Source organism: Leopardus geoffroyi, chromosome C1, assembly GCF_018350155.1.
Source record: "Leopardus geoffroyi isolate Oge1 chromosome C1, O.geoffroyi_Oge1_pat1.0, whole genome shotgun sequence".
Classification (NCBI taxonomy): Eukaryota; Metazoa; Chordata; class Mammalia; order Carnivora; family Felidae; genus Leopardus; species Leopardus geoffroyi.
This window is the reverse complement of record NC_059328.1, coordinates 19,008,496-19,031,805: the sequence shown is the minus strand read 5'-3', so window position 1 is coordinate 19,031,805 and position 23,310 is coordinate 19,008,496. Positions and strand designations below refer to the sequence as shown.

The following is a 23,310-nucleotide window of genomic DNA, read 5'->3' as shown; positions in this document are numbered from 1 at the left end:
CGCGTCAGGCTCTGGGCTGATGGCTCAGAGCCTGGAGCCTGTTTCCGATTCTGTGTCTCCCTCTCTCTCTGCTCCTCCCCCGTTCATGCTCTGTCTCTCTCTGTCCCAAAAATAAATAAACGTTGAAAAAAAAAAAATTTAAACTAAGCGAAGAAGTTATTAAATGAGCAAAAAATAGTAATATTAATAAACTGTTTGGTTGCAATGTAGTAAGTTTTTATAGATTTTATAATATGTTAGCTACCTAATACTAAATTGAACATTTTAAACATTTCATCGGAAAACCCCCTTGCCAGGTCCCTCCGTCCTCACAAATCCTGTGCTCCAAGCCACAGACGGTGCGGCCGCCTGGCTCCCGACCCAAGGCCCGCGCGGCGCACGTACTTGTTCTGCAGCAGCTCGTTCTCCTGCCGGAGCTGGCCCATCTCTGAGCGGATCCCTCGCTCGGTGCTGGAGAGGGAGCTGATCTGGCTGCGGAGCTCCTGTTCCACTTGTCTGCTGGCCTGCAGATCAGCCTTTAACTTTTTAATATCTTGTTCCAGCCTAGGAGAGGGAGAAATGTGGCATTTTCATCCCGGAAAGGACACACACGGGCCTCTGCGGGAGAGCCTGGCTCAAGTCCCAGACCGCCGGGCACAGGGCAGAAGACCCCTCCCTTCGGTGGCTCCTGCCAGCACCGGGATGCCTGCCTGCGACAGGCTTTCTATGGAGTGCTTCTTTCTGCCTGGGCCCCCGCCTCTTCCCACCACCAGAGAGTAACTGTGGGTTTCCTCCAAATGTTTGTGAACACGGACAGGTGAGGTGCTTGTGAGTTCCTGAGCTGCTAACGAAGGAGGAAGGAGACAGAGGGAGGGTGGCTGAAGGCTTGGGTTCCCCCCCCAACCCTTCCCCCTGCACCACCCACACACCCTGGTGAATTTCCTTTGCCCCTCAGCAAGGGGGATGTATTAGTAGCAACCAGCTTATGACCCACCTGCCCTGGTATATTCTGACAGAGCGGAATTTACCGTCTGAGATTCCCTCCCACCACGGGCCTAGAGGAGTGTCTAAGACAACCTCTGAAATTACTAGCGTCTTGGCTAAATGATGTTCACACTTCCGGTGACTATGACAGCAGGACTCACAAGACTCAACAACAATGAAAAAAAGAACAAATGACATGCTCTGAGAATCATAAGCAAACTCCATCTGTGAACTGAAGCCTATCTTCTCTCTTCAGTTTCTTACGTTGGCGCCATCTGTTTTCTTTAATACAGGAATAGCTTCGTTTTAAGCGGTATGTCTGGGGGAACTCTTATATGCACACGTAGGACTGAAAAGCGTCAACAGAAAGTATAAAATCAGGATTCTTTCTTCATGAGAGGGCTTTATAATTTCACTAGGGGCCAGTAAGCAGCTACTTAAAGTGATTAAACACTTAACGCAAGGAAGGCCACGATTAAATATATGCGAGAAGGAATGATAACTAAAATTTAATGAGAACTTTAATGCGCCAGGAATTGTTCTACAGGCTTTAATGCTATGAACTCATTTAGTACACACAACGTGGGCTAAGGGTAGATTATGACTCCCATTTTTACGGATGAAGAAGTCTAGATTCAGGAAAGGTTCCAGCCCACGGTTATACAGGCTCCAGAGCCCATTCTCTCCTTCAGCAGGCTGAGCTGTGGCTCTGTCATCTCCCCGTGGTATGGGTACAAGTGCCACAGGAGCGCTGACAAGAGAAGATGAGAACCAGGTTGGGCCTCGAAGGCTGGGCAGGATCCAGAGAAGTAGAAGAGGGGGAGGGGGGATTCTAAACAAGGGGAAAACATACTCAAAAGTAAGGACGGTCACAGATGTTTGGGGACGGAATGAGCCTGGCCTCTGAGGAAAGCCTGGACTCTGGGAAGAGAGTGAGAAAGGGCAGAAAGGGTCTGGTGGATGGGACTGTGGAGGGCGGCACTGAAGGTCAGGCCGAGGTTGGCCGCCATGTGGGACTGAGAGGGTATCCTTTCTGACAAACAGGCGGGCAAAAGTCAGTCTGCTACGATGAGACCCTTGTGCATTTCACTGATCTGATATTCCAACAGAACCGAGATTTCTGGATGGCAGTAGTGATCTCTCCCCAGAACGGCTGGCCCCACAGACGAAGTCCTTACAGCCATGTTTTGTTAAGCACTAAGTCCCCAGGGCCCGCCACAGTGATCAGCACGTACTAAACATATGTTGCCTGGCCTCCCTTAGAAAACCAAAGAGCAGCTTTATTTACCGATCTACCTTTCGTCACCTGAAACAAAATCTCAAAAGCAAAAAAGTCGTAAGCCATCGATGGTCACTGCCCAGGAACAGTAGCCTGTCCCCCGGTCCTGTGTCCCGGAAGAGACTTGAGACCCAGTATTCCAGAACACTGCTGGGTCTCCTGACACAGCTCACTCCCCAGGGAAGGGGTCACAAGTCGACATCACGCCATACTTTCCCTACTGCCAGGGTTATTCCAGATGAATGTCCTCCCAGAACTGCTCTAAACAATTACAGACTGGCATTTGTACCAACCCGACACCATCCTTCATTCACCCGAAGCAACCCAAAGCAGGTCAATGCTGTCAGGTTATCCCCATTAAGAAGTTTGGCTGAAAAACATGTTAGGTTATTCATCTTTCCGCAGAAGTCGATTTCAAAGTCTGAGGACTGCATTTTTAGTAGAAAGGGTGAGTTTTAAGAGGAGCATAGAGGCTTAGCATGGTTTACTAATGGGGTTTAGGATCAGGATTCTAGATTCAGCGCTGGTACCAACTCCGCAACCCTGGGCAAGGCATGTAACCTTCCAGGACTCAGTTTCCCTATCTTGGGCTAATGACCTCTAAAGTCCCTCCCAGCTTGGTCTAGGATTTCTAGGCCTGACACACTTACTGCTGGCTGCTGACCTGCTTCTTCAGATTAGCAACCTGAGCTGTATCATATGCAGAGGCACAGGAATCAAGTTCCACACAACCAGCCGCAGTTGGGAATGAAAGAAAAATTAAATCTGCTGAGCCTAGCTGTCAATAATTTTGCAGTTTTCACTTTTTTGCATCTTTAATCTCTGAAGGCCAACTTTCCTATCCTGAACTAAGAATAACGACAATATTCTGAATGGAAATTTAGAGTTCCTTGAAAAAATGTAAAAACTCGGAGAGTTAATGTAATCATGAGAACAAAAAAGCAAAATATCTTAAGCGTAACTTCCAGAGACCATAGAACCCTGAACAACAATATATTTTCTTATGTATAATTACGAAATTTTGTCAAAGACAATGCAATAAAAATAGAAAAGCGTGGCTACAAGGGTTACGAAAATTCATAAATTGTATACTTAGGATTCGTGCACGTTTGCAGATGTGTGTTGTACTTCAATAAAGTTTATTTATTTTTAAAATAAAATCACCTAATCTTACAAGACAGAGAAGTGAAATTAAAATGCTTCAGGATTTTCAGGGCGCCTAGGTGGCTCAGCCAGTTAAGTGTCCAACTCTGGATGTCAGCTCAGGTCATGATCTTACAGTTTGTGAATTCAAGCCCCACACTGGACTCCATGCTGACAGCACAGAGCCTGCTTGGGATTCTCTTTCCCCCTCTCTTTCTGCCCCTCCTCTGCTTGTGCTCTCTCAAAATAAATAAATAAACTTAAAAAAATGCTTCAGGGGGCTCCTGGGTGGCTCAGTCGGTTAAGCGGCCGAGTTCGGCTCAGGTCATGATCTCGCGGTCTGTGAGTTTGAGCCCCGCGTCGGGCTCTGTGCTGACAGCTCAGAGCCTGGAGCCTGTTTCAGATTCTGTGTCTCCCTCTCTCTCTGCCCCTCCCCCACTCGTGCTCTGTCTCCTTCTGTCTCAAAAATCAATAAACATTAAAAAAAAAATTCTTTTAATAAAAAAAATGCTTCAGGATTTTCATAACTGCCCTTAATTTTGTAAAATTCTGAATTACTATTCTCCAAACAGCTACAGCAAACCTGTGAGCTGACACCAGCATTCCCAGTTTAAGAAACGCCGATCTGTACGAACACCGCGTGACGCGCAAGATACCTTAAAGTGCTAAACGAAAAACTCAGGAATTTTTAAAACTTACGAGGGGAAATTTTTCATTGTCTCTCAGAGAAAGCGTTAATCTAACCTTGAATGTTATACATATATAGTGAACATTCAAGGTTAAATTAACGTTTTCTTGAGGTGCCTTGGTGGCTCAGTCGGTTAAGTGACCGGCTCTTGGTTTTGGCTCAAGTCATGATCTTGGGGTTTCGTGGGTTCGAGCCCCATGTTGGGCTGTGCACTGGCAGCACAGAGACCTCTTGGGATTCTCTCCCCCTCCCTCTCTCTGCATGTCCCCCACTCATGCAATCTCTCTCTCAAACTAAATAAACTTAAAAAAAAAAAAAACGATGCTTTTCCTGAGAGACAATTACATATATGTGTATATATAAAATATATATAAATATAAAAAATATATATATACATATGTGTGTGTGTGTGTGTATATATATATACATATATATATATATATATATATATATATATATATATATGTATTTTTTTAGGTAGGCTTTACACCCAGTGCAGAGTCCAATGCAGGGCTTGAACTCATGACTCAGAGATCGAGACTTGAGCTGTGATCAAGAGTCAGATGCTTAACCTACTGAGCCACCCAGGTGCCCCAAATGTTCACTATATTTTATTTTATTTTTAAATATTCACTATATTTTATTTATTTATTTATTTAAATGTTTATTTTTGAGAGACAGAGAGCATGCACACGCGCACAAGCAGGGGAGGGAGGGGCAGAAAGAGGCGGGGACAGAGGGTCAAAAGCGGGTTCCATGCTGTCAGCACAGAGCCCAACGCCAGGCTCAAACTCATGAACTGCAAGATCATGACCTGAGCTAAAGTCAGATGCTTAACTGACTGAGCCACCCAGGTGCCCCTAAATGTTCACTATATTTTGAATCTTTACTGAGGTAGGTGGTAATTTACAATCCCTTATTAGGTTTATTTTTTATTGCAAAAGTGACACCCAGGCAATAGTAAGAACCGCATATAATAGAAAAGCACAAATCTAGAATAAAAAGGTAAATAATCTTAGTTCTTTCGTCCAGACGGAACCATTCACTGTTCACATTTGGTTTACTTCCGTTCTGTGTGTTTCTCTTTTCTCTTTCTTCATGCATGTTAATATTGTTTCATGCTGATGAGAGAGTACCACACACATAGTATGTGCATCTTAAGTGCCTTCCCACACCATTAGGAATTTTGCATAAACAATTTACCTGCTGCATAATGTTCCATTGTATGGATGCACTATATGTTCCTATTTTCTAAGATATATCCCAATTTTTGAGATATGCTCAATGGAAAAATGTATACGAGTTTTAAAAGAATTCTGTGAACTAGTAAACTGAACTGAATCAAGCTAGTCAAAGTGCCAGGGACATTTAGCAGACAAATACCTGCTACTTGCCTTAATGGTATACTTAACCCTTTGGTGCTGAAGGCCAAAAGTTCCTGGGTAAAATGCAGATATGTAATTTATTGGTGTGAAGTCCAAGAGGTACTGATTAAATGGGGTTAGAGGTTAATGCTAAATCTTCAAATGCATTCATGGGATTTTACGAAAATGTCAATAGCTGCCACCTGAATTAGAAGCAAGTGGTCAGGAGGAAAATGAGGCAGAAGTAACAGTATATAACCCTTAAAACTGATTTCTGTAAATAGGGGTCGAAAGAAAGCAGGAAAAAGAAACAATGCATCCGTAAACTCAGGCCTTTTTATCAGAGCTAAATTCTACTCTCTTCCCTATACGACAGACGATTAAGATATAAAAGCGAACTTTACTCTAGACCTGCAATCTCACCCCCCCAAAAAAAAACAAAAAGAAAAAAAAATTGGGCCAGACAGATCTTAACAAAACTTTGGTAAATGCTCAGGCAGGAAATAAATGCGCTTCCTGCTTGCCCAACTCCTGTGGCCCCACTTTCCACCCTTGCGAGGTCTGCCCAGTGAGGTCCCCACGTGGGAGACAGACGGCAGCATGGCAAAGGTCTAGAGTCTATGCGTCTAGAGTCTAGAGCCTAACTATGTCCACTTGTGCCCAATTAGCCAAGCCAGGGTTCTAATCAACTCAAAATGTTACCTATCAGGTCCAGACACCTTTCCAGGCCACTTTTACTGATGATTTAAAAAAAAAAAAATTTTTTTTTTAACGTTTATTTATTTTTGAGAAGAGAGAGACAGAGCATGAGCGGGGGAGGAGAGAGAAAGAGGGAGACAACAGAATCTGAAACAGGCTCCAGGCTCTGAGTTGTCAGCACAGAGCCCGACACGGTGCTCGAACTCAAGGACCGCGAGATCATGACCTGAGCCGAGGTCAGACGCTTAACCGACTGAGCCACCCAGGCGTCCCACGGATGATTTTAAAAGATGACACCCAACCTGTAACCTGTGAAGCCACCTCCGACCTCCAGCAGCTACCTCCCTCCCAGCCACAGCGGGGGTTGTTCAGAGCAGCGCTCCTTCAGGACGTCACTCCGATGGGCAGGCCGCCTTCAAAGCACAGCTGCCGGGTAAGGATCCCTCTTACCCCACTCCAGACCCTAACTCTATCTCATTTTCTCTCTCGTCCCACTCAACTAAGGTAAGCTATAATATAAATGGTTGGTAGTTATTAAGAGGAAAGATTTACATTTTAATAAGGGGTAATCTTCTAGCCGACCAAAAGAATGAGGCTCAAACATGAGTCTGTCAGGCAGGCTAAGTAGGAAAAATATCTCTGAGGATCTTGAAGTACATCTGGTAGTAAAACAAAGTACGGGATTCAAGTGTCAGCTTTTAGTTGAAAGCGGTTTTGTGTTTAAGTATGTGAAAAGGTAGGGAGATATTTGTGTCTAAATGTGTATAATCCTTAGCTTCTGTGAATTACTTGAATTACCGCCCACAGTACTATGACTTCATTGAAGGTTTAAAAGTCTCCAGTGGGTACTGACAAGAACTTCAGGGTTTTTATAAACCCAGAGGCGTTATGAGACCTAACGGAGAGCTCAGAGAAACTTAAGGCTTTGGGGCGGTAAATTTCCCTAGGAAGTAAGTCCTGCAAAAAAAGGAGGAGATCTTTTCTCAGCCAGGATTTCACCCAGGGATGAGTAGCTATATCCACTATTAGTCACAGTCTGTCTAACTTAGGTTAGACAACTACCTAAGTGTATACTTCTAGGGCTGATGAGCCCATGAGCCCATCAGGAAGGTGAGAGGCTCTCTCAGCTCTGTTGGTTAGCCCTGAACGCTAAAGAGCTGGTGACAGAGAGGCTACAGGCTCTGCAAGACAACACAGAACTAGAAGTAACAAGTGTCAACAGGGATGTGGGGAGAAGGGAGTCCTCCAGCACTGGTGCTGGGAATGTAAATTGGGGCAGCCACTCCGGAAAGTAGTATGGAGCCTCCTCAAAAAGCTAATGATGGAAGTGCCATACAATCAGGGTGCCTGGGTGGCTCAGTCGGTTAAGCATCCGACTTCGGCTCAGGTCACGATCTCACAGTTCGTGGGTTCGAGCCCCGCGTCGGGCTCTGTGCTGACAGCTCAGAGCCGGGAACCTGCTTCGGATTCTGTCTCCCTCTCTCTCTGCCCCTTCCCTGCTCACGCTCTGTGTCTTTCTCTCTCAAAAAAAAAATAAATAAAAGATCGAAAAAAATTTTTTTTAAGGAAAAAAAAAAAGTACCATACAATCCAGTAATTCCACTTCTGGGTATTCACCCAAAGAAAACGAAAATGCTAATCTGAAGATATATGCACCCTATGTTTCCTGCAGTGTTATTTACAATAGCCAAGACATGAAAGAAACCTAAATGTCCATCCGTAGATGAATGGATAAAGATGTGGTATATACACACAATGGAATATTACTCAGCCATAAAAAAGAATGAGATGGGATCTTGCCATTCATGGCAACATGGATGGACCTAGTTACGTTAAGTGGAATAAGCCAGAAAAAGACAACTACCGTATGATTTCACTTATACGTGGGATCTAAAAAAACAAATGAACAACAACAAAAAAGAGAGAAACGGACTCATAATCCAGAGAACAAACTGGTGGTTGCCAAAGGGAAGAGGGAGAGGTGAAATGGGTGAAGGGGATGAAGAGGTTCACTCTTCCAGTGACGAAATAAGTAAGTCATGGGGATAAAAAGTACAGCATAGGGAATACAGTCAATAATATAATACACTTATCATGGTGAGCATTTCATAATGTATGTAATTGTTGAATCACTTACGTTGTACACCTGAGACTCTAATTCAATATTATGTCAACCACACTTCAAAAAAAAACCCCAACTTACAACATGGCTTGCTCTGTAAGAAAAGGGGCTTCAGAAGATTGTCTCCAAATCATGCAGCCAAGTGGCTGAGAGATAGGTGCTTCTAACAACCTCATCGTACCAGCCAAAATTACCCACTCCTGGTTTCCAGACATCTTCTGCCTTTAATTATACCAGCCCTTGGGTAGGAATGGCCTCCAATTTTCAAATCTCACTCTTCAAGGCCCAGTTAAAAAATAAAGACAAGGGGTGCCTGGGTGGCGCAGTCGGTTAAGCGTCCGACTTCAGCCAGGTCACGATCTCGCGGTCCGTGAGTTCGAGCCCCGCGTCGGGCTCTGGGCTGATGGCTCAGAGCCTGGAGCCTGTTTCCGATTCTGTGTCTCCCTCTCTCTCTGCCCCTCCCCCGTTCATGCTCTGTCTCTCTCTGTCCCAAAAATAAATAAACGTTGAAAAAAAAAATTAAAAAAAATAAAAAAATAAAAAAATAAAGACAAAACAAAGCAAGCTCTCCAGCACAAGGTGCAGTTCTCCAGGGCCCAAAGTCCTCTCTCTCCCCCTGATATGTGAAAGCCTTTACTGTGAGTGATCCTTGTTGGGCACTAAGCTGTTGCCCTGTGCTGTTTTTTAATTTGTTTTGGTGTTTAATATTTTCCTGTGTACGTATCTTTTTCTCCAAAGACTATATATTCTTTGAAGCCAGGGGCTGAATGGGCTATAAAATTAGAAGCCGGAACTGTAGTTCTTTTTTTTATTAACTTTTTTTTAATCTTTATTTATTTTTGAGGGAGAGAGACAGTGTAAGCAGGGGAGGGGCAGAGAGAGGAGACACAGAATCCACAAAGCAGGCTCCAGGCTCTGAGCTGTCAGCATGGAGCCCAACACGGGGCTCGAACCCACAAGCTGTGAGATCATGACCTGAACCGAAATCGGACGCTTAACTGACCGAGCCACCCAGGCACCCCTGGAACTGTATTTCTATTTTTTAACAATTAAAACAATATTTATTATTTTTGAGAGGGAGAGAGAGAGACAGGGGAGGGGCAGAGAGAGGGAGACACAGAATTCAAAGCAGGCTCCAGGCTCTGAGCTGACAGCAGCATGCCCGATGTGGGGCTTGAACTCACGAACTAGGAGATCATGACCTGAGCCAAAGTCAGATGGATGCTCAACCGACTGAGCCACCCAGGCGCCCCGGAACTGTATTTCTAAAGTTTCTTCCAGTCCTTATAGGCCACTGTCTCTAACCCTCACAGTGCTTAGAACAGGGTCAGCCCTAGCAACATTCTACCTACAGCAGGCCGTGAGAGTTTTCAGTTAATAGTGGCTGAAGGAGACAGGGGTAAACGGGCGTTTGCTTATGAAGAAGGCAGGTGTACATGAAAAGAATAAATGAAGGCCAACTGCTTCATCTTGTTAAGGACCTAATTCCATTAGGAGATCCCCTGTTACACATTAATCATACAAGACAAGACTTGTTTAGGACCACACAGCTGTCTATGAGGAACACTGAGCTCATACGTTAAAGCTCTGTCTCCAGAAGAAACAGTACTCACCCTCTCCACCATCTCCTTCCCTTCCCCCTTTCCAGGTCATTCTCGCTGACAGGACAGGCAGCACGGGACAGGCACACACAAGCCTGAATGCACTTCATCTTCAGTAAGGCCTACGATGCTGACTTGAAGTTGCTCCCACATGTCCTATAGATCACAGCTTTGGATACAGTGATCTGAAGCTGCCTCGGGTCTCACGGTGGTTACTACAATTGCTTACCAGGCACAGATATCCCAAAACACGCAACAGACTGATGATTACTAAGTAAAACCGTTATTACAAAGTACTTAACGTCTCTGCTCCCTAATCTGTCAAATGCAAAAGGTAAACACATTCATTGTCCTCAAGAATGCAAAGAGAGAAAAGGAATCCTAGAGGCATTCACGGAACTGGTCCTATAGGGAAATAGGGGAACTGACTTCTTGAAACCCTTCAAGAATAAAGCTGTGAGTGCTACAACTAGTATTTTTAATAAGGTCCTTAAAGGATGTGGTCAGATTTGATAGTTTGTATCAAAAGCCTTTAAAACGTTCATCTCATTCCCTGACATTTATCCAGAGGAGAACTGGAGATCCACACAAAGACTTATGTAAAAGTGTGTTTGTTGCAGCATTACTTCGAACAAGAAAAAAAAACAGAAACACTTAAATTTTCAACAGAAGACTGACTAAATAAATTGTATATTCATGTGTCTGACATGCAGCCAGTAAGAAACCGTTAAGGAAGAATATTTGAGGACACAGTAGAATGCTCACGATGTAGTCAGTGAAAAAGACAAGTTACAAAATATTTTACATGGGGCACCTGGGCGGCTCAGTCGGTTAAGCGTCCGACTTCGGCTCAGGTCATGATCTCACGGTTCATGGGTTCGAGCCCCGCATAGGGCTCTGTGCTGACAGCTCGGAGCCTGGAGCCTGCTTCGGATTCTATGTCTCCCTCTCTCTCTCTGCCCCTCCCCTGCTCACACTTTGTCTCTCTCTCTGAAGAATAAACAGATATTAAAAAAAATTAAACAGAACACAATATTACACATAGTATGAGCTCTGTTTGTAAAAATAATATGTATGCACTAACATGTATGCATGCAAGAGAAAAAAGACTGACAGGATATTATATTAAGATAGTGGCTATCTCTTCTTGATCTTCAAAGTTAGATACAATCAACATACAGAACTTATTTTTATTTTAAGTTTATTTATTTTTGAGAGAGAGAAAGAGAGGGAGCGAGCGGGGGGGGGGGGGGGGGAGGGGGGACAGAGAGAGAGGGAGACCCAGAATCCGAAGCAGGCTCCAGACTCCGAGCTGTCAGCACAGAGCCCGACGCGGGCCTGAACCCACGAACCGTTGAGAGCATGACCTGAGCCGAAGTTGGACACTCATCTGACTGAGCCACCCAGGAGGCCCCGGAACTTACTTTTAACATTTTAATTATTATTTTATGATTGGGCGAAACTTATTTTAAAAGAGGAGGCTACGATGAGATTGTCGCCTCACACCTTTTAGAATGGCTAAAATCCACACCACAGGAGACAACAGGTGGCGGCGAGGATGTGGAGAAACCCTCTTGCACTGTTGGTGTAGTGCAGCCGCTCTGGAAAACAGTACGGATTCCTCGCAAAGTTAAAAACAGAACTCCCCTACGATCCAGCAATTGTACTACTAGGTATTTACCCAAAGGATACAAAAATACTAATTCAAAGGGATACGCGCGCCCTGATGCTTCCAGCAGCGTTATCTACAACAGCCACGCTATGGAAACGGTCCACGTGCCCGTCAATTGATGAATCGGTAAAGAAGATGAGGTGTGTATGTGGCAGACCACTCAGCCATAAAAAAGACTGACATCTTGCCACGTGCAACGCCATGGATGGTGCGAAAGAGTATTCTGCTAAGTAAAACCAGTCAGAGAAAGACTGTGACTGTCACTTCATGTGACTTCACTCACGTGGAATTTAAAAAATGAAACAAATGGGCAAAGGGCGGGGGAAAGAGAGGTAAACCAGGAAAGAGACTCTTGACTATAACAGAACAAACTGATGGTTACAAGAAGGAAGGGGGACAGGGGACAGGTTGAACAGGCGATGGGGATTAAGGAGTCTACTAGTCATGGTGAGCACTGGGTCTTGTACGGAAGTGTTGAGTCTATACAGTATACCTAAAACTAACATTATGATGTATGTTAACTAAATGGAATTTAAATGAAAACTTAAAAAAAAAAAAAAAGAGGAGGCTATTAATCTGCTTTCCACGGCTTTTCGATGTTCACTGTTACTCTTCGATTTGTCCGTGTCACAGGCCAGTTTCAGAATAATCTGAAAGCCTTAGGGAAAGTCCAACTCTTCTACTTTATAAACTTTTTAGGTCACTCCCCAAAAAGGGGAATTTAAGCTTCTGGAGTAGAGAATGCCTCACTTCCTGAATCGACATCAACTACTTCCCATTCATCAATTGCTATCAAAACAATAGTTTTTCTAAATCTAGACTCTAGAACTGCAGTTTATTGCCCTGGTCTGGCTCCCTCTGGAAAGGCAAGAGCAGACATCGTTCTGACATCAGGCTTCAAAGTATACACACGTCATAAGGGATGGTGCTGGGAGGCCAGATTCTAAACCAGCTGGCCCGTGAAGTCTGAATAACCAGCATCCCCGTCCCAAATTTTGATGGATTTTATGCTCTAAGGACACGGGAGAGAAACATGTTGGCGTGGGAGAAGTCACCAGTTCTAGGCCCAGGAGGGCTAAGCAGCTCTCTGTACCATATGGTTGGAGGAACACCGGACACCCAAACCACCCTTGTCACAAGGCCGGCTGTCCCTTCTCCTTCTAAGTGCTCGGAAAGCCTCACAGTCAGCTGTGGGCATTTGACTGTGAAGGGGATGGTCTTTGGGGTGGAGGGAGACACTGTCAACAGGTGCATGTTCTCCAAGAATGCCAAGAACTGAAGGAGAGGATAAAGCAAAAAGTTCCCATTCATACGTGGCAAATGAGTTCATGGGATTTACCAGATACTCCGTAACAGAAAAATCCTTCCTATAGGAGTCAAGTTTTGATTGGTAGGGCCAGAGGGGTGGGAGGGAACAAAATACAAGAATAACAGGAAGGGTCAGGTGCAGAGGCTGCAAACTGGTAAGCCAATCTGGCCCATAAACATGTTTTGTTTGACCCTCCCTGACTTCAAAACTGGGAGATTTGACATAGATACCTATCTTTGGCATCTCTTCAAAATCTCAGAAGATTTAGCAACACCCGCCCTGCAATCCCCCACAGCAACAATCGGCTGTCCCGCAGGAAGGGAACGTGCAGTCCCCCATGGTGACAATCAGCTGTCCCGCAGGAAGGGTACGTGCATCCTGACTCCCAGGGGCCAGGCACAGTAGTGAATGCAAATGGTGCCAACCCCAGCCTGTGCTGTGCCCTGTCCTGCTCCCAGCTCTAGGGCCAGGGGGAGAGTAAGGGCGACGGTCTTTTCCAGTTCATTACTCTGTTTCTTTTGCAAGCCTGGAACAACACTGGGCCAAGGGAGTTGTGAAATGCACCTTATGAGAGAGAAGAGCTGTCATTCTTCCCATAAAAGAGAAACCAAAACTTATTCTAACCCCGAGAGGCCCAGCTGGCTGGAAAAAAGGTCTCAGACATTTGCAAAGATTGAAGTATGCCCACACTGGCTGTCAAAGGATTCAAACAGCTAGTTTCTAAATGATGGCGTGAGTAACATTTAAAGAATATAGTTCCTTTTCCTTGGAGTACGTCCCCTTCAGGGAATCCACCACTAATCCCCTTAGCTGGAAATCTCAATTCATTATGTGCCAGCAGGGGTACTGACTCAGAATTTAACACAAAGTTTTATAGTAGTTCCTTCTGAATTCTAGAGAGGGAAACTTTCCAATTGTCTAACTAGAAATCCCTGTTTTGTTAGAATAAACTCTTAGTACTCAACAGAAAAATATTTCCAGTGTGGACTCCCTACAGCAAATAATTTGTGTCATTTCGTCATTTATTTATCTGTACAACATAATTATCTTCTTTGGTTACCTGGATGTGAAGGCAGTAGGCAAATTGGTGGCTTCAAGTCACTGATGCCTAGTTTCTCCCGAGCTACGTGGTTTTCAAGTCACACGCTAGCCCTGTTTAAGTATAAAATTATCATGCTCCTATTACCACATTTAGATCTCAGAATATGATCGTTTTAAATAACGGCAGTGCTTAAAATCAACTCAAACTATACTGTGGATTAATGTAAACAGAGCCAACCAGATAAAACCTGTAGGTACCGTAAATATTATGAGCATGGCAGAAAGTGGAAATAAGTCATGTCTGCTCAGAGGCAACGCTACACAAACATGAATCAAAAACATTTTCCCACAGAGACAGAAAACACACACACCGAATTTACTAAATAGAACTATGGCTCTACTGCTTATTTTTTCCACTTAATCATTTCCAAATAATTCAGCAGCCGCTGAATTCGACATATTTAATCTAGTTGGAACCTCTAACTGCCCAGTTTGCATCATCTTTATTCTAAAATTTCACACAGTTTTACTAAATTCTACCTCTGGGCTAGAAATAATACTGTTACAAATAAATTACTCTGTGTACCTAGAGAAGCAGAAAGGTCTGCTTTGGTAGCCAACACTCCCTGGGGAGGGGAGCAAGCAAGTCATTTTGCAGCCACGGTTTGTTAGCTCTGCGGTGTGCAGGGGCCACCCGTAGGGGATGCAGCCGGGGTAAAGTCCCAGGGCCCAAGCCCTAGATTTTCTTCCGCAAACTGTTTCTGGCACCCAGCAAAATGTATTCAGATGCAAAAGAGAACAAATGTTATCATTCTCCCTCTGGCACCAGAGATGATATATAAACAGTCAACACATTTTCTTTTTTAATGCTTATTCATTTTGTGGGTGGGGGAAAGAGAGAGAGAGAGAAGGAGAGACAGAGAGAGACAGAGAGAGACAGAGAGAGAGAATATTCCAAGCAGGTTCCAAGCTGTCAGGGCAGAGCCCAACACAGGGCTCAAATGCACAAACCGTGAGATCATGACCTGAGCTGAAATCGAGAGTCAAACGCTTAACCGACTGAGCCACCCAGGTGCCTCGAGTCAACACATTTTCTAACCTGGGGGATTTCCTTGAAGCAGAAACGTGGGATCTGAGCTCCCTATCCAGCTACCACACAGACAAAGAGCATGGCCAGGGCTGGCAGGGGAGAGGGCAAGAGATGAATAAGCAGCAAACTGAGATCTCCTCCAAGTTCTTGGCCGAGACGTGGCTTGTGCCTAGATTCCCTGGCCCTGAAGCACAACCGACCCACTGCCAGAGCAAATGGCTTTTTTGAGAGGAGTCCCTTGGATGAGTTTTCTCCCCTTGTCCCTGGTAACTTCCAGAAATTCTTGAACCTCCTGAATATCCTTAGAAAATAGTACTGACAGAGTACTAAATTGCAAAACTTCCTAGAAAATACCAAGGAAAGGGGCTTAGAGTGGAAAGTATTTCTGTTTTTTAGAAATAAGCGTGTTAACAACCTACTCACGAGCAACGAATAGTGGGACACTGAATGTTCGGTGCTTGGCCTGTCTAATGGAATATGTAACTTTTCTAACTTCAAAAGCCTCTCTGAGCCACACTGCCACTCAACTTTGAACTGCACTGCACTGCGATGACTGAGGCTCATCTTCCTCCCCGCCTCTTTCTAGCATTTTCTCTGCACGAAGGGAATGCTCATTCAACAGGTATTTATTGAGTATCTACTCTGTGTACCATAGCAGGTAAGAGAAAAGGAGGTCCCTGGCCTCACTGAGCTTAGGTTCTATTCTGGGTATTAACAAGCCCGGGTAAAAATTCAAACTCCACAGAAACAGACAATGTAAATAAAAAGTAAATATCCCCTACAATCAACTACAATTGACCACCTGCTATGTGTTATTTCAAGTAATTTTCTGTGTATCTGAGAACCATATCCACCCATAGTTTATAATGGCCTCATAAATGCAATGTTTTGCTACTTCCTCCCCTTTAACAATCAATCTTGGAGGCTTTCCATTACTCGCTTTGAAGATGGGTTTCCACCTTTCAAGAGAACCCTCTGTAAGCTGTCTCACCCAAACCCCTGTGATTCCCCACTGAGGACTCTTCAGGCCTTGGGGGGAGGGCTAGATTAGTCCATACAAGTGCCATCCCCCCCTGGGGCACCTGTCCAAGGGGATGCTCATAGGCTCTACCTCCTGAATCCGCTGCTCTTAGTTCTTCCCCACGGTCAGGTCTCAGCTTTGGACTGTATTATGGCTTTGTGCCTACAATCTTGGGTTCCATGCACTGAATCTTCTTCCTCACTTTCTGTTACAACTTGGAACCACCCACCAAGTTCCTTGTCTTTCCTGGCCTCTGGAGCTAGGAGCCAGCCCCACCCACTTCTAACCCTGAGATGGGCAAACACCCGGACAGCTTCCTACAAGGGACGAGAAAGACGGACAGTTGTAAGAAGAACTGGAGTCTCTTTGTTCTTCTGGGACATGGCATCTGCCCTTGTCCCTAACTTTCCTTGTTGCTTTGAAAAGCTTCTCTGAGATGACAAAATACGAGTTTCTTGGAGTCTCTCTTCGCTTAGCTCTTTTTCAGTTATTCACACCAGGTCATACTGAACCCACTGATGATTAAAAACCAGAATCTAAAAACATGGCCCTTTCTTTTCAAAGGATATGTAATTTTTAGTTGTGCATGGACATCTCAAAATGTGGGGTAATGAAAAATGGGAAGTCCTGTAAACCGGTCTCCTGTCGTTTTTCCCCACAGAGCAAGACCACACTAAGAAGGCTTATGTAAGTCAGAGGTTCTACAACAATCTCAAATGCTGGTATTTGGAAGACAAGATTAAATTCAGAAGTACAGCAGCACGTGGGTGGCTCTGTCAGTTGAGCGTCTGACTCTTGATTTCAGCTCAGGTCATGATTCCAGGGTCACGGGATCAAGCCCCACGTCAGGCTCCACACTGAGCACGGAACCTGCTTAGGATTCTCTTTCTCTCTCCCTCTGCCCCCACCCCCCGGCCCCACGCACTCTCTCTCTGAAATAAAAATAAAAAAAATGTTTTAAAGTACAACAGATTGTAAACTGCTAGTCACAAGTCACATCTGGGCAATCTGTGCCACCAGCAAGTCCGGTCAAGGGGGAGAGCTGGCTGTTTTAGCTTTGGCCACCTTCGTCCCCCTTTGTAAGAGAAACCTAAAATCATAAATACAAATACAAGGCTTATAGGGGCTAGAAAGTGGAATGAAGAACAATGACATTCTGCCCCCCCCCCCCACTTAAACCAGAAAGACAGGAGTCACAAACAAATCACAGCCTGCTAAAACATAATACTAATCGATACACTCGTTGACGGGCTACAACATTACATAGCCTATTTAATAAAACATGTTGTCATCAATCTATATGTTCCAAAAATATTTCTCTAAGGTCCAGATCTGGTAATATAAGTCAGTCCTTGGGCTGAGTGTTAAATACTCCTCAGTGTAAGTCAACGAGTTAAAATTTCTTTTTTTTTTTTTTTTAATTTTTTTTAAGATTTATTTTTGAGAGAGCACAAGCAGGGAAGGGGGGGAGAGAGAAGGAGACACGGAAGCCGAAGAAGGCTCCAGGCTCCAAACTGTCAGCACAGAGCCGGATGCGGGGCTTGAACCCACAAATTGTGAGATCATGATCTGAGCTGAAGTCGGACACTTAACCGATGGAGCTACCCAGGCGCCCCAGTGAACAAGTTAAAGTTTCTTAAAGGGGGCGCCTGGGTGGCTCCATCGGTTGAGCGTCTGACTTCAGCTCAGGTCATGATCTCACGGTTTGTGGATTCAAGCCCCACGCTGGGCTCTCTGCTATCAGTGCAGAGCCTGCTTCAGATCCTCAGGTCCTCTCTTTCAGCCGTTCACACCCTCTTAAAACTAAGTAAACATTAAAAAAAAATTTTTTTTTAATTTCTTAAAGTACTTCTCTATCCGTCCCCTTCCCTCCTTTCCCTCTGAGGCGGGGTCCTGACAAAGTTTTCCCCTCCCCACCACTACCCTCAGGATCTCAAGTCTCCTAACAAGCAGAATTATGTGAACAAATTAAGTTATAAGCAACTACGTTTTGGTGTGCCTAAAGTAACCAAATAAATTTAGAGAGGAATAAAAGAGTGAGTATTGAATAGAGTATAACTTTCCCCAGATCCCATTTTTCCCTAAAGAGAAGGCTCTCCCCGGCTCCCTGGCTTCAAACTTTCTCCAGAACTTACTATCATGGCAGTGTCCCAACCCCAGGATCCCAGGCCTTCCAGGAAGTCACTCGCTAGTGGCCTCTCCCCAGGGTAAGTTGATGGTTCCATCCCTGGGCTTAAGTCTTCCAGTTCAGGGCTCTTGGCTGTCCAGGTGACCAGTTAAGCCTACGCCAGAATTCTCCCTCCCAAAAGGGCAAATTCCATGCTGGGTGGTTCTGGGCTGTCTGAACCAAGCTAGCCCTAAGCAGAGTTGAATTCTCAGAGACCTCGTAAGCTTTCAAGGGTATAGTGGCTGGCCCCTCTACACTCAGAGATTAAGTACACCCTTGTGTCTTTGGCAAGAGCAAAAATTTGAAAAACACTTAGAACAGCGTCTCTCTACAAAAAAGGAAATGAATGAATTCTGAATAACTCATGAATTAATAAAAAATGAATTCTGAAGTTCTAAGCGTTTCTTCCACGGATTTTAGCCACGAGAGCCTAAAATCTAGGTCTGGTGCCAGTCACCGAGCCAGCTTTACTTGCGTGTATATTTAAAATGAGTAACAGCACAGAAAAAAATATATAAAGCAGAAAAATAAAGCAGGTTGATAAACCTTTTTTTTTTAATTTTTTTTTTAACGTTTATTCATTTTTGAGACAGAGAGAGACAGAGCATGAACAGGGGAAGGTCAGAGAGAGAGGGAGACACAGAATCGGAAACAGGCTCCAGGCTCTGAGCTGTCAGCACAGAGCCCGACACAGGGCTCAAACTCTCGGACCGCGAAATCATGACCTATGCCGAAGTTGGCCGCTTAACCGACTGAGCCACCCAGGCATCCCTGATAAACCTTTTTAAAGTAGCATGGTTAGAACCAAAAAGGCAGAAGTCAAGAAGTGTGGGTTCCAGCCCTGGCACCGCCACTCTAGCTTGGTCACTCAGACTAGCCGTCTACTCTCCCAGGGCTCATCTACTTCACAGACAAGAAGACAGGGTTGGGGAGGCTGGTCTAGACGCCCCTGAGAACGCTTCCAGCTCCAACAAATAAACACCATCCTAAATCCGACTCGGTTTTGTTAAATGCAGCTCTGCGAGGCAAACCCTGGAGACTTTTCCTTCATGACTCTTTGTACCAGATACGACTCAACTACATTAGAGACAAAGTTGATATCTTATTAAGAACAAGCACTAAAAATAGAAGGGATGAATCTTCTGTCTTGGGTACCAAAGAAAAAAAAATAGACTGGAAGTGAACCGAGGAGCCTTTTTTTTGTTTCAGCATTTCAGCAGAATAGCGATCACTTTACATTTTGTAGTCAGAGTTTTACATTCTCTCCCTTGACCTGGAAACAAGGGAGAGTGGCAAAGAAGAACCCTCCAGTCTGGGGCTGTATCTGAGCGGGAGCTTCGTGTCGAGCGCACACACGGCTGCCGGCTCTCCCGCTCCCAGGCCCTGAAACTGCAGGAGAGCCACTCCACTGTCACCCTGACCTGCCCCATCTTAGAGCAGCTGCCAAGTGATCTCACAGACTGCCATGGAATATTCCACATCAAGGGGAAAAGAGGGTTCGGCTGCACTGGCAAAATGATTTAGGTACAATTTAAGAGAAAGAAGCCGGACACGAAAACTACACAAACACTATGGCCACAACTAGGTAAGTTTAGTTGATGAAAAGAATACACGACAAAATTTTAACAGTGATTTGTGTCACATGGTGCGACTATTTCTCCCTTTTCTCTAAATCTTCTGTAATTTTTTCACATTTAAAATGTTTTAAAATTGACCAGATTTTAGAAGAAATGTAGCAGATCTCATTCTAATTTCCATCATTCCTTTTAACCCAGCTCTTAATTAAAATAACCGATCTTCGGGGCACCTGGGTGGTTCAGTTGGTTAAGTGTCTGACTTAGGCTCAGGTCATGATATCACGGTTTGTGGGTTCAAGCACTGCGTCGGGCTCTGTACCAACAGCTCAGAGCCTAGAGCTTGCTTGGGATTCTGGGTCTCTGTCTTTCTCTGTCCTCCCCCCCAACCCCCCCACGCTTTGTCTCTCTCTCTCTCTCAAAAATAAACATTTTAAAAAATTAGAAAAACAAATAACTGATCTTCCTTCTTGTATTTTCTGTTTTTATCTAGAATTTTTCTCAGGTCAGAATTTAAATATTTTGGCTACCAACAATATAAGACTGTTTCTAAATATCCTGGGTAAAGGATTCAGAAATCAAGCTGGCAGAAGTCAGGTCATTTTGTAAGATGTATTCTTCAAATGAGAAGAGAAACTTTGGGCTGGCTTTCGCGCGTTCCCAAACTTTTCCTAGGAAGGATCCTACAGGCAACACTTCTTCCCAAGTCCCCACCTTCCCGCACATTCTTTAACCGTAGCCATCTATCAGCATATTTTTTCTGCAAAGGGCCGGACCGTTAATATCTTTGTCTTTGTAGGCCACACGGTCTCTGTCTCTCTGTCGCAGCTACTCAACTGCCACTGTGGCACAAAAGCAGCCACAGACGCTACGTAAATGAATGAGCGGGCATGGCTGTGTTCCAATAAAACTATTTTTTACAAAAACAGGCAGTGGGCCAGATTTGGCCTGGGCGCAGTCATTTGCCAACCTGTGGAATACAGCGCACGGGGGGGGGGGGGGAGCGTGCGTGGGGCTGAGAGGGACAGAGAAAAGACCTCAAGGACTACTTGCTCCTTCCAACAAGGAGTGGCCATCAACCCTTTTCACAGCCACAAGGACCTACAAGAATTCTCTTTGAAAGTGGTGTCCTAATGAATTTTTCCCCCAAGTCACAGTACCGGTTCCTCAAATAGAACAGCTCTCAATCATGATGCTGAGACAGACGAGCTGTGGAATGTTTTGCAATTAACTTACCATTATATTACAGTACTGGTTTTTCAAATGATTTAAAAAAAAATTTTTTTTTTTAAACAGGAAGCGGGAGATCAGTCTTCTCCCTCCAGCCAGCCTGGCTTGTGCACAACCAGAAGCCTGTCTGCTGTAGCCCAGGGCTCCCATATAGGCTGTCAGCCCAGTACATTTGCATCAGAAGGAGCCTTACGGGCCCCTGAAACCAGCCCCTCTCCATCTTAAGACACAACCCCACTCTCTAGCTAACAACTGGAGCACGTCAGGTTTGGGTCAGTTATAGTCTTACGAATATTTACCAAAGCATACATGAAGTCAAACAAGAGGAAATGGGAGATGGCCAAGAAGGACGAGAGGAAATGTGATAAGGCCTCCTACAACCAAGCTGAGTAATGTGCTCAGATAGCTTCTGTTTATAAACTTCTATTGTTGTTCGTCTTGGAAAATTTGAAAATGCATGAAAGTAAAAAGAAAAACTAAAGCCCCAATACTATCATGAGGCAGTAATTATTGCTATCATTTTAGTTCCTTCCCCTTCGAATCATTTTTGTGTATATTAGAAAAAAGGATGTTTTTCATAAAACTGCTTTCTACTTTCTTCATTAAATATTGTGTCATGAGCACTTCCCTATATTGTTTAATATGGCTCAAAAATATGATTTTGTAATGTCTATATTAAAAATTCATCAGAAAGGGTGACTCAGTCTGACTCTTGGTTTCAGCTCAGGTCATGATCTCATGGTCCATGAGTTCGAGCCCCGTGTCAGGCTCTGCCCTGGCAGTGTGGAGTCGGCTTGGGATTCTCTCTCCCCTCTCTCTCTCTGCTCTCTTTCTCAGAGATAAATAAACATTAAAAAAAGAAAGTCCATCAAATGGATGGACCATAATTTATTTAGGTTTCTCCCCTGTTGATATTTACAAAGTGTCCTTATTCTTTGTAATACATTAGACATTGAAAATAATCCTACAGAAGCTCATAAAACATTTTAAATATAATATTTCCTATTTATGTATTTGACAGCAGGTATTCCCTAAAACAGGGTAAAAATATTCTGGGGCCCTTCAGATCAAGGCACATCAGAGTACACATTAGTGACCACAGGAAGAGCCATACCACCCAGGACGAAGGAAGGAAGGAAGACTGGCCATCTGAGTCCTTGAACTTCTTTACTAGAGGCAGATTAGGTGGCAGAGTCAATCAACATTACAGCTGGGGCCCAAGTGAGATGGTATCACAAGACTGAGTCTTATCTGCTGTTTCTGTAATACCCAACAGCAGAAAACTGTTTTGACTTGACTGCTATTCTTTAAAGTGAATAGGAGGGGCGCCTGGGTGGCTCAGTCGGTAAGAGTCTGACTTTAGCTTGCGTCATGATCTCATTGTTCGTGAGTTCGGGCCCCGTGTCGGGCTCTGTGCTGACAGCTCAGAGCCTGGAGCCTGCTTTGGATTCTGTGTCTCCCTCTCTCTCTGCCCCTCTCCTACCTATGCTCTCTCTAGCTCTCAAAAATAAACAAACATTAAAACACACAAAAAAACTTAAGTGGATAGGAGAAAGGATGTTAAAAAGCTTGTGGCACATATTTCATTTACAGCATATAATAAATTTGTGGGACATTTGATTTGAAATAGAAGGTTAACTAATTGGTCTTTCTCCCATGGGCCCCTGGAAGAGGGTTCTCTGCTGAGTGTTTTCTCTGCAGGGCATCATGGGCAGAATGTTGCAACAAACAGATGTGGATGCTGGCCTGACATCATCAGCAGCATGGTATGCTTCTAAAGGTGGCTGGGGGCTAGGAAACCTCTAGAGCCTTTAGCAGCAGAACCCACATATATTTCTCTTGATCTAACCGCCAGTCAGAAAAGTAAGACAAATTAATAATCTATTTTATATAATTTATAACACTGGAAACCTTCCCTCCTAGAAGAAATTGTCTGCTCTTAATTAAGCCAAAGGAAGAGGAATGGAAGATGACTTAGTGGAGGCAGGGAGTTATAACCGTCCTCTTGAGTTACACATGAAAAAAGCTCCAGTTCAGGAGCGCCTGGGTGGCTCAGTCAGTTGAGCAACCGGCTTCGGCTCAGGTCATGATCTCACGGTTTGTGGGTTCGAGCTCTGCGTCAGGCTCTGTGCTGACAGCTCGGAGCCTGGAGCCTGCTTCGGATTCTGTGTCTCCCTCTCTCTCTGCCCCCCCTCTGCTTGCAGTCTGTCTGTCTGTCTCTCTCAAATATAAATAATAAACATTTTTTAAAAATCTTAAAAAAAAGGTCCCGTTCAGATCCCAGTTTCCAAATCAAAAAGATACGAGGTCAAAAGAACATATGTGTATTTTAGAAAATATATAAAAC

General features: G+C 44.4%; 1 protein-coding gene across 1 annotated transcript in view; it reads right to left on the bottom strand.

The window, feature by feature from the left end:
- MACO1 (macoilin 1) overlaps positions 1-23,310 on the bottom strand; it is a 63,655-nt gene that overhangs the window by 13,874 nt on the left and 26,471 nt on the right. Inside the window, exon 7 of the mRNA XM_045476116.1 lies at positions 385-543. Within this exon, the coding sequence (XP_045332072.1) occupies positions 385-543 (159 nt within the window). The remainder of the gene's footprint in view (positions 1-384; positions 544-23,310) is intronic.